Below are 12,397 nucleotides of genomic sequence, written 5' to 3'. Positions count from 1 at the left end.
TGCAAAGGTGAGATCACTAGATCTGGAGTCAGCAGTCTCTTGTACGCAGAATCACACAATGTGAGAACTGGAAGGGACTTTTGATCTATAAATTCAGCACCGTATTTTATAGGCAAATGTTACTTAACAAGAGTGACCTTGTGCAAATTATTTCACTTCCCTGGATTTCTTTCCTCACCTGTAAAATTAGGAGGCTTGGGTTCCTTTTAATAGGGATGCTGGAGCTGGGCTCGAGCCAACGTCCCGAGAGCCAGTTGTTAAAAATTTTCAATAGGAGCACTGCAGAAAAACGGGAAGACCTATACATACGCTTGGTTTATTGTTTTGCTGACTAAAGACTAAGAAAATGATGAAGATAATGTCAATTAGTGCCTTTTAAACTTAAAAGTGTGTGACACGTACATTTCTTTTTCAGAGACCAGATGGTTAACCATTCTCTAGTACATTCCCGGCGGAGAGCTCGGACATTTTGGGATCCCTCTAGGGGAATATTCACAGTTTCTTAGCCCCCAGTAGTGTTTACAAACCCTCTTGCTACTAAGGCCTCTAATGTTGAGGAGATTTGGCAGCTCCGCCCATCTGGGCAGCCTGCCCGAGGCGGAAGTTCAGCCAAAGTAGGGGTTAACGGTAACGTAGGCACACTTAAACGAACCCCGCCCGACCGCTATGCTCACCTGGCTCGGGGCAGCCTCAGCCTCTGCCAGGAGCCCGAGTGCGGCCTGTTTGTGACGTCAGGCGGCTAGCCCCACCCCCTCCCATGACGCTAGAGTCAGGCCAGTCCCGGCATGCACCGGAGCCACCGGCAGTAGAGCGCAGCGAAGTGGAATTTTCCCTGCCAGCTACCCGCCCCTGCTCGTTCCAGCTGTAGGCGAGACCCTCCCTCTCTCCTTCCCATTATTGCCCGCCCTCCCTCCCCCCGTCCTCAGCGGCCGCGAACCAGGCTCCAACCGCTGCCCTACGACCGCTCACCCGCTACCCCTCGCGCCCTCCGCCTGCCTCCTTCCTCAGCCCGGAGCGCCGCCCGGCTTCAGCCTGTCGGCCCCCGCTGCCCTCGTCGCGGTTGCCATAGCCGTCGTGGTCGTCTCTGCTGCCGCCTGGGCCATGGCCAACTACATTCACGTTCCTCCCGGGTCCCCGGAGGTCCCGAAGCTGAATGTCACCGTACAAGAGCAGGAGGAGCAGCGCTGTCGGGAGGGGGCCCTGAATCTCCTCCGACACCTGCGACCGCACTGGGACCCACAGGAGGTGACCCTGCAGGTAACGCCCATCCCCCCGGTCGGCGGGGACTCTCTTCGGCCCACTCTCACTTATCCTCCTCGCCCCCTTTCGGCCCGGAGGTGACCGAATCGTCTTTGCCTGTGTCCCTGGGCCTGATTACCAATCTCCCTGCTCTCCTGTCCCTCGAGAAATTTTCCGACCCGAATTGAAATTCTCCCCCTCCCCCCTTAAATTAACATCTGGGAAGTGGCTTCGCCGAAGCTCCCCTCCCCCCATGGTTTTTTGAGAAACACAAACTTAACACTTGCTGAAGAGGTGGTAGGATAAAAAATGCCATCTTTTACCCTCTCCCAGCCGCCTAGGAGTTGTATATATGTCGTTCTATCAGTCCATTTTCTATCCTTTAGGTTTGGAACCCTAACACCCCCACTCCCTAAGGCGACACCTTTTCTTTCCTGACAAAAAATGTTACAGTATTTAATCTTATCTGTACTTTTCTCCCCGTGACGGTAATGCTGCATCCCATTCTTTTCCTCGCCCAGTGTGGTGATCCGTGTCCCGTTGGAAAGGGGGTGTGTACCTCACTTTATGGCCCTGCCTAGTTTAGTTAGTTCCATATGCAGAACTCCTCAGGATTTAATTTTAGTTAGATGTGTTTCCAAAATTTGTTATGTTGGTACTGTGAATGGTAGTTTGATTAGAACGACTGAATAGTACGTTGATATCATAACTCGACTCCTTTAAAAAAACAAAAACTTCATTTTGTAAACGTTGAGACTACATAAATGCCAGTCTTTTTTTGGGGGGGGGGAGGAGGAGTAATTCGTCTTATTTTTTATGTGGAAGCATTAAATTTGGGATTTTCTTTAATTCACGATTCGTTTTAGGTTTACAAGAATGTTTCATGGTAAACAAAAATAAATGTTAAAATGTTATTTTTTAAGTTCTGAGAACGTTTCGTATTTTGTATTACGAAATCCAACAAATACAAGAATTAATAAGCAGCTATTTTGAAGAGAGCTCAAAGCCTAGTAGATATTTGAACCCATCCATGTCTTGTCACAAAGTACCAGACAAAAAAAATTTAAATCTAAATCGGTGTTGTTTATTGTATAAATACCAAAGTAATTATTAATGTTAAATTAATTAATCTATTAAATAAACACATTTCCTTCTAGTTAAGGAAATTGCTTTCAGAATTGTAGCTAAGCAATTCATGGGATTGGGATGGAGTAGTTTACCTTAATGTGATTTTTTCATCACATGGAAAAGATAATTGAAATTTTGTCATTTCAGTATATTACCATTAGCCTACCCAGTAAACTTTGGGTAGTGGTAATATGGGAAAGCACCTTAATAGATAGGGACTGTGTCTTCAGGGATTGAAAACTGAATTAGGATTTGCTTTAATATCTGAGGATCATAAAACATGTCATAGAAGGGCTTTATATCAGAATATAAAAATAAGATTAACAGCATCCAGAATTTTTTGAGATTTAAAAAAAATGAATTTCTTGGTACTTTGGTAGAATTGGAGAATCTTGGAGTTAAAAAGAGGAACCATCCATTTCCAGCTACTTCTAACCAAAAAATCCCTAATACAATATCCTTAGTAGGTTACCTGACCTTTTTGAAAATCTCTGGAGGGGTTGTGGTGACTTCCTTAACCTTCCCTGTTCCACTTTGGAACATCACTACTATTCTAAAAGTTTTTTTTTTTCCCCCAGTAAGTTTAAATTTATAGAAATCCGTATGTAAATCTAAATTGATTTCTCTTAATGTATGAAAGCCTCTTAAGTGCTACACTTGAAAATAGTGATGCAGTTCTTCATACTAAGACATTTCACCTTTCCAGTCTTTTTATGAGATGTTCAGGAAGGATTAGCATCTGATGTGGGGACTTGTGAAGTCCTTTTCAGGATTACTTATTACCTTTGATGTTCATCTGGTAGCCTCCTGTAGTTTTAGTATGTGTAATAGGCTGAACCTGTTTTAGAGTAAATTACAGGCCCCAATGACCTCATTGGTGAGTTAGGAGAATGTTTACAACAAGCATCTGAAGACTTTCTGGATAGAATGGACAGATAAGAACAATTTGTTCCATTCAATTGAAGCAGAGCTTGGTCAGACATAATCACTTCATCCTAGGCCATTGGTGGTTTTCACTTTTGTCCCGTACTTTGGTAAGAAGTATCTGGAAGATAATTTTGAAAGAGAGAGGGAAGCTGACCTTGTTCTGCCCCTCATGTTCACTTAAATACAATTCTTATGCAAATTGAGACATTCTCCTGTAATGTTGTATTGGCTGTCTTTGAAAAAGAAGTATGAACTATAACAATGTATGTGTCTCCCTATTTTAGATACTGGGGAAGATAAAATAAATTAATACTCTGGTTTTCAAAGAGTTTATTTTCTAGCAGGAAAGTATGTAAAGGTATATTCAACAGTACCTAATGCAGATAGGAATTTATTGACTATATAACCAATATAAAACCGTCAAAGTTCAGAAATCGTGTTGGAAATGAAGGCAAATTTTTGCTATCTTTTTTATTATAAGGATTTTTACCTAAGTTGGAAATATTCTTAAGCTTCCTCTGATCAAGCAAAATCTGTTTGACTTTTTTGTCAATGATTATAGCTATCAGTAATTTATCATGTTTCTGCAGATCTGGTCTTAACCACTTTGATTTTCTTCTAATCAGATCTTAGCACAGTGCCTGGTATTGTGGTAGGGCTTAAATAAGTGCTTACTTATTCCCTTCTCTCCTTTTGCAGTACTCTAGAGTTTCTTTAGTGATCTCACTGGGAATCAGAAAATTCTCAAAACAATTAATTTTAATTTCATGTAATTTTAAAAAATACGTCAAACACAAACAACATGCCATATGATGGCACATTTTAGAAGAACCAGGTATATACCAAAGCAAAAGTAAATATATTGAAATTCTAAAATCCCAGCAATTGTTTTAATCTTTTTATTCCTGTTATTTTTTGGTAACCTCTGGTTTCTGAATGAATAAATGTAAATAAAATTTTTATTAGTTAATATTCCTGTAATTTCTCTTTCCTATAATTACAGGTTATTTGTACAGAATTCTTATATAGAACACAAATTTTTTTTTTTTTTTTTTTACCCAGCAGTCAACGTGTAGATTATGATTTTGAATATTCCCCCCCCTTCTTCCCCCCCCCCCCCCCCCCCCCCCCCCCAGTCCTAGAGTTTCTCTGTATGTCATATGGGGATACTGTTGCTGGCCTTTCATCAATTCCTTATTGTACAAGATCTCAGGAGAGTGTAAGTTTGCTACTATAAATATTAGGGTATAAGTCTTTAAAGACTAATAGCAGTGGATACCAGCAAATGCACTTTTTAACATGAATATTTGGCCTTTTGCTTATATAAAAAAATAATGCCAAGACATGATAAATTTACTAGAAATATGTTTATCATCACAAAATCAATTTATTTTTCATAGGTTATTGTTTTGGAACCACATTAGATTTATAGAGAAACACATGGAATGCTTGGGAATATAATCATTTTTCAAAATAGTATGAGTATTGTCGAGGACAGCTAGGTGGTAGGTGGTACAGTTAGTGGTGGGCCTCCAGTTAGGAAGACTCCTCTCCCTGAGTTCAAATGTGGATACTCATTCAAGTCTTTTTCTCAGTTCTTCATCTTTAAAATAGGATGGAGAAGGAAATGCAAACCCCTCCACTTTGCCAAGAGAACCCGAAATGAGGTCATGAAGAGTTGGATACTATTGAACTGAATGAGAAAATAAGTGCTATATTTCCCTGATTACTGTCATTTTATCCTATTTATTTTAACCTTATGACAAAAAATAACACCATTATTGGCTTTTAGCATATCTTCCAAGGTGAAAATTGGTCATATCTAAGTTTAGTAGAATCATTTGGCTATCATTCTGCCTTTTTTTGCCCTTGATCTTTGTTGCTTTTAATGCCTCTGTAATTTGTAGTCTTGGTTGCCTGGGGTAATGAGAAATGACTTGTCAGTAATAATATTGCTACTGGTATGTGTCAGCTGTGGGACTTGAGTTTATGGTGGGTATTCCTGACCTGAAGACTCCATTTTACCAACTTGGTTAATGTCTCCTTGGTGGTATAATGTTACCTATTTGGGTGAGCATGAACATTGTTTCTATGGAATTAAGTTTACTGTTCCTCCCTCCCCTCACACCCTCTTTTTCCTAAGACTGTTTCCAAATCGTTAGGTGAGATAAAATCTAAGTAAACATATCAGTGAATTTAGAAAACACCAAAAATAATTTTTCCAATTAAAAGCTAAAATAGAAATTTTGAAAAATTAAGGAATAATAGAAGCAAAAATACTAGTTTTTTAAAACAATAAACCATTAGCAGTAAAGTTGATTTTAAAAAATAAAAAGCAGATAAGTATCAAAATGTAAAAAATTAATAATAAGGAAGTTATTAATAATAAGCAAGTTACTAATTCTGCCCAGTTATTTGCCACTAAAACCAATTTAAATGAAATGGATGAATATTTTTTAAAAAGATGTCCAGATTAGACCGTTTAATCTCAAATCTTTTGTAGCCATTTTTGAATCTATATTTTTCTCAATACAGTAATAGTTCAAGAAATTTTTTAAAAACCTAGTTGCGTATCTTCTGATATAATTAATTCACTTTATTATAACAAAATAGAGAAACAATATCTCTTGGTCATACACTCCTAGTTTATTAGTATCATATTGTACTTAGATTTTTTTTTCCTTTTTTTAAAAGGAGAGGGCAGTGTGATACAGTAGAAAGAGCTCTGTATGTACCTAGTTTAAATTTTTGGCTCAGACATTTAAAAACTTTGTGCCTTTGTAGCTTAATATTTTTTAAATTTATTTTGTAAAATGGATATGTGTGTGTGTGTGTATAATGTTTCTATATATAGACACAGATACTTCTTCTACCTCTCTTGAAGAGTTGTTAGTCAAGAACTTTGTGAATTTTAAAGTGCAATTTAATTTGACTTATTTAAAAGATAAATGATAAAATGGTATTTAAAGTGTAGAAGTTATATTTATATGAGGCAATAAAACATTTATGCTAAGCACTGGGGATCTAAAAAGAGGCAAAAGAGTTTCTGCCCTTAAGGAGTTAATAATCAAGTTGGGAAAGATCACATACAAAGGAACATATATAACACAAACTATGGAAATAATTAACAATTAACAGAAGGAAGATACTAGAATTTAGAGAGGTTGGAGAAGGCTTCCAGTAAAGGATGTGATTTATTTTGGGACTTAGAGGAAGCCAGGGAAATCAGTAGACAGAATGGAGGAGAAAGAGCATTCTGCAGAATAAGGGATAGACTGAGAAAATGCTGAGAGAGGAGGGATCATTTTGTTTGTAGAATAATCGGAAGGTCATTTTATCCCTATATCAAAAAGTGAATATGGGAGAGGGTAGTATAAAATGAGTCAAAGAGTAGGATTAGGTGTTAAAGGACTTTATAATGCCAAACAGAATATTTTATATTTTAAGTACAATAGGCCCTTGGACCTTTTTGAGTAAATATTACATGGTCAGACTAACTGTACTTTAGGAAAATCACTTTAGTGACAGAGTGGAGGCTACTTGGAGTGTAGATATACTTGAAGCAGACAGTCTCACCAGCAGGCTATTATAGTAATCCAAGTTTGATAAGGACCTGAAATAGAGTGGAGTCAGTGTCAGGAGTGAAGGAAACATATTTGTGAGATTTGTAAAGATGAAATCGAAATCCTGGGTCTTTGTGGTTTTTATTGATGGATAAATTAATTACTAAGCAAAGATTATCTCAGTTAACTATTGGAGAAAGTCACCTCAAGAAATTTAATACCATTGGAGAAAGAAGGGCTTATAGTCATTTGATGGCAACAGAGTATAAGAAGTCTGAAGTCTTTTATTATTGGTTTTATTTCTTATGATGTTACTGAATTGACAACTATGGAGATACTACTTGTAGAGAATTGTTAAACTGAAATGCCAGTATGAGCCACTAATTTTTGTAAACCATAGTGAAAGCTTTAAAAATGATAGATGTTTTAATGAATAAGGAAGTGTTATGTGGTGGAAAGAGCTTTTCTTTTCAGTAAGAGTAGGCTCAGGTTTTGGCCTACTTCAGCTACTAACTAGCTATGTGACTTTTAAGTCAAATTCTCTGACGTCTTTACTCATCTGTAAAACCTGTTAAAACTTCTAGGTTTAAAACTGGCCAATAAAATGATCAAGAAGTTCAATTTTTTAAAAAAAATCAGTAATTCTTCATTATTTTCTCACATGACCCATATCTTATGCCATTATAGTGTAATAAACAATATTTTGTTTTTGTAGATTGGAAGGGATAGTAACATTTGATAATTCAAAGACTCATAATCAAATGTTTAATAGCAAAACAAAAAATATGATTGAAACTTAGTAAAAGAAATACCTTGAATTAAAATTTTACTTGAAACTGAACTTCCCAAGTGGTGTTATCACAATCTTAGAAGTACAAAACATTTTAATAAGTCTATTTAAATTACTAGTAGATTACCCTTCCTTTAAAAGAAAAAAAAATGCATTAAAGTATCCATGATCTCATGTTGGTACTTCTGAGAGTTTGTACCATAGAACTCCAGAAATTTTCATTGTTTCATTATCCCTTTAGTCATTTTCAGTCATGTCCAGTCCTTCATGACCCCATTTGAGGTATTCCTAACAAAGATAGTGGGTGGTTTGCTATTTCCTTCTCCTGGTCATTTTATAAATGAGGAAACTCAAAACAGACAGTGTTAAATAAATGACTTACCTCGGGTCATACAGCTTAAGAAATATGTCAGATTGAATTTGAATTTAGATCATGCTCTAGGCCAGGTGTTCTATCCATTGTGTAAACTATCTACCTAGTTTATCTTGTCAGTGTCCTCACATAAAATTCTCCACAGGGCATCCATTCAACATAGAAGGGTCATGTCTTGAGCTCTCTTCACACAGTGAAAATACCAGAGAAGAATATACTGTATTTATCAGATGGTCCATTATACTAACTATGATTAATATATGTGTCTTTCTGGTCACATATTTCTTTTATTATATCCTTGATGCTTCTCCCCAAAGTTTTTCATTGTTAATACTTATAGTCTGTTTGTCTTTTGTCTGTATACAATTCTCCATTGTCCTTTGGGTCACTTTCAACCAAAAACTTATTATGGCATTCAATATATTGCAAGCAAATGGCATCTTTGGAACAACTTTGAAATTAAAACGATAGGTGTTGGTTTCAAGGGGAAAACTTGTATTCATTGGAAGTGTTGCCCAATTTCCCAAAAGCAGTCGAAGCTTGTTGTCTTTCTTTATTCAATTCTGGGTTCATTTTGTTGTCTGTCCAGGAAGTTCATTCAGCCATGTTTGCTTCAGCTTCCTCATCTGTAAAATAAGCTGGAGAAGAAAATGGCAAAACACTCCAGTTTCTTTACTGAGAAAATGGGGTCACAAAGAGTTGGACATGACTGAAATAACTAAACAACAAAAAAGTCTGGACAACAAGCATTATTTTTATTCACTTAGATTTTCCTCCTTTGTTTTCAGATAGAAAGTTTAATGAAACCAACTTTTATTGGATTACCTTTTTACTTAATTGATCATTAGATTCCATTGATTCAAAGTGTCTTGAAGATAAAGCTCCCTTTTTGTTTCTATTGCCATTGCATGTTACAAGTCACAAAAATTTTATCCTGAGTTTTTGTAATACTTGAATCTTATTTTTTTGACAACTACTGCTGATTAATTTTCCTAAAGCAGATATCATCATATACTTAATTCCTTAAGCATCATATTTACTCATCTTTAGTCCTCCATTTGCTTAGTCACTTAGTTGCTACTGTCATTTTCACTTTACGATTTTGAACTCAGTCTCTTATTTCACTTTTGCTGAATCTGTTCAACCTTATGCAAATCACTTATTTTTTTAATATCATTTTTTGTGTTGAGAATCATCAGTGAGAATGAAACCCATTATTTTCTGTTACTAGAAGAAACAAAGATGAAGAAATGTCTATCTTGATAATGCTAACTATACCCTTACCAAAAATTAGTATCTCAAGAGTTGGAAAGGATCTGAAGAGGGAATCTCTTTTATAATCTATTCAACGTATGTTTTTTCAACCACAAAAAAATAAAGTGAAAATAGTATACATCTGCATTCAAAGGCTATTGCCTCTTTTTTCTGTATGTAGAAATTGTTTTCTGTCAGGAGTCTCATTCCTAATTGATAATCACACAATGTTACTATGAAAGTGTACAATGTTCTCTTGATTCTGCTTCTAAGTTTTTCCAGGTTTTTCTGAAATTTTCCTGCTCATTATTGCACAATAGTGTTTTTTAATTTTTAATTTTTTAATATTTTATTTTTCCAAACACTTGCAAAGAATAGTTCTGCACAATAGTTATTCCATTATATTCATCATGTTTAGCCATTCCCTAATTGATGGGCATCCCCTCAATTTCCAATTTTTTGCCACCTCAAAAAGAGCTGCTATAAATATTTTTGCACATGTAAGGTCTTTCCCCCATTTTTATGACTGATCTTTTTGGGTTACATTTCTAGTATATGGTATTGCTGAATCAAAGAGTATGCAGAGTTTGGTCGCCATTTGGCCATAGTTCCAAATTGCTCTCTAGAATAATCAGTTTTTGTAACTTTTTTTGAACATCTATTGATGTTTTTGGTTTGTAATATAAGATGATACTTTTCCTAATGTTGAACCATCTTTGCTTCCATGGCATAAATCCAACTTTGTCATAATTTCTTGGATAAATTGTAATGTTTGATAGGATTTTGTTTAAAATTTTTGAATGATTGTTCATTAACGGTATTGACTAACATGTTGACTTGGTCTTTTCTGTTTTATCTTTTCCTGTTAAGGTATTGGGACTGTATTGGTTCCATAAAAGGATTTTGTTGTTAATTTCTTTGAGAATGGGTTCTAGATTTTTAAAAGGTTTGATAGAATTCTCGTATGAATTCATCAGCACCATCAGCACTTTATTTTGGTAGTTACTATTAGATCTATTTTCTTTTCTGAAACTCGATTATTTAAGATCTTTTTCTGGTCTTTGATAGTTTTGAAGATTTTGTATTGTATCTTATTTCTTTGGTTTTCCCAGTAGAATATGTTCTGCTTAATTTCTTTTATTCTGGTTTTCCTATGATATCAACTTCTTTAGTTATTTTGACTTGTCATTTTCTTTTTAATCATATTTAGCTATAATAAGGCTTTATCAATTGTAATGGTTTTTCAAAGAATGAACTTATATGGTTTATGTTTGTTTTCCAGTGTATTTCTCCTCTTTAATTTTTAATATGTCTTCTTGAATGCTTTTAAAAATGTGTTGGCTTTCCAATTTTTAAAAATGCTTATTCATTTCATTAATCTTCCCTTTTTCAATTTTGTTAATATGTATAAAGATATGTTTGTTTCTTCGAGGACTCTTTAGTTACATCCCTGAAATTTTGATATGTTGTTTGATCATAATTTTCTTTTACTTAACCATTAAGTGTTTCCATAATTCTTTGACTTTAATTCTAAAGCTTCACAGTTAATTCTCCATTTGGTTTTTGTCTTTGTAGTCCCTCAAAACCAATGACTTCAGTTGTATTATATAGTCTATAAAGATAACTATTTGCCTTTTTACATTTTTTTGAAATATCTTTGCCCTAATTATATGGGCAATTTTTATAAAAAGTTTCATGTACAGCTGAGAAACTTTTTTTTTCTGTCCCATTTAGAAGACAACATAAGATTTTACTGTAGTTTCTTCAGATATTTGTTCAGTTCTGGAGTTTCCCTTTTGTTTTATTTTTCTGGTAAGACTTATTCTGTTAAAGACAATTATTTTAATTAAGTAATTGAATGTCTCAGTATTCTGTTACTTGTCTGTTTTGTAGCTCAGTTAAATGATACCTTTATAAATGTGGATACTAAGGCATTTGGAGCATAGAGATTTTACTACTAATATTTGTGATCTATTGTTTGTTTCAGCCAGCATTATATAATTTTTCTTTTTATTTTTGAATATTCGTTTTTGCTTTGTCTTGTAATATAATAAATGCAATTCTTTTTTGTATTCATTTTTAATGTATTTTTAAAAATGTGTTTCTTGCAGGCAAATCTATCTTTTTTACTTGGATTATTTAATCATTTTACATTTAAAATTTTTGGAGATTTGTTTTTCTTTTTGTCTTGATTTTTTTTTTCTTAGATTTTTTTCCCCTTCTGCCAAATACTATGTTCCATCAGTTATTTTACCTTATTATTATTATTTTTTTTAGATGGTTCTGTTTCCACTGGCTCTCTCTTCCTCCCACTTCTAATTCCCTGCTCTTATTTCTCCTTTCACTTTGCTGTTTTGCTCATTAGTTAGTTCCCTTTTCTCTCCTCTTTTTATCTGGTTATTATAATTATTCTCACTATTCCACCATGTTTTCTTCTCAAAAAAGTAGATTACTGTTTTCCTTTTTTCCCCTTCTACTAATCCTATTAGTTTTTTAAATTTCCCCTTTTTTGGTGCCCCCTTTCTCTAAAGGATTTCTCTACTTCATTATCCTCTTTCTACTCTAGACTCTCATTCTCTGACTTAAGATACATATAATTATTTGGTCTCTCTCTTCTCTATTCCTCATATAATCAAACTTCCTAGGTAGCCATTCTAACCTTCCCTTCCCCTTCCTTTTCTTTCTTTCCCCTCCTTCTCCCTCTCTCCTTTCCTTCCCCTGGATAATTTCACTATTGCCTTGTAGAGTTTGCCAGGTTTCCCTATTTTATTAAGCCTCACTCCCAGCAGGTGTCAGCACACTGCCCTACTACTTTCATGAGTATGCAGTCTACCACTGATCCCTTTATTTATCCAATTACCATTTTTCTCCCCCTATTTGTCTCAAAATCTCCCTATCCATACTTTCACTCACACTTCTCCTGATGCCACTTGCCCCCTAAGAATTCCAATTCTTGTCTTCCTGAGATAGAAATAATTTTTCAAGCACTGAATCTCCCCTTTTGCCCTCGTCTGTCTTTTTCTTGGGGCTGTCTATTTGAACTTTGATTTCTTGTCCTTTTTCTTCAGCAATTTCTAATAAGGCTGCAAATTTCATTACCCTAATTAATTTCTATAATTATAA

The 12,397-nt window shown here is 35.1% G+C and overlaps 1 protein-coding gene across 1 annotated transcript in view; it reads left to right on the top strand.

Annotated features, from left to right (window-relative positions):
- The first annotated feature begins 764 nt into the window (after positions 1-764).
- The window catches only part of ETNK1 (ethanolamine kinase 1), a 56,859-nt gene continuing 45,226 nt past the window's right edge, over positions 765-12,397 (top strand). Inside the window, exon 1 of the mRNA XM_051963418.1 lies at positions 765-1,257. Coding sequence (XP_051819378.1) covers positions 1,102-1,257 — 156 coding nt within the window. The 5' untranslated portion in view covers positions 765-1,101. The remainder of the gene's footprint in view (positions 1,258-12,397) is intronic.

The sequence above is a fragment of the Antechinus flavipes genome, chromosome 5 (genome assembly GCF_016432865.1).
Source record: "Antechinus flavipes isolate AdamAnt ecotype Samford, QLD, Australia chromosome 5, AdamAnt_v2, whole genome shotgun sequence".
Classification (NCBI taxonomy): domain Eukaryota; kingdom Metazoa; phylum Chordata; class Mammalia; order Dasyuromorphia; family Dasyuridae; genus Antechinus; species Antechinus flavipes.
Note: the sequence above shows the minus strand (reverse complement) of the source record. Positions and strands in the feature narration are given on the sequence as shown.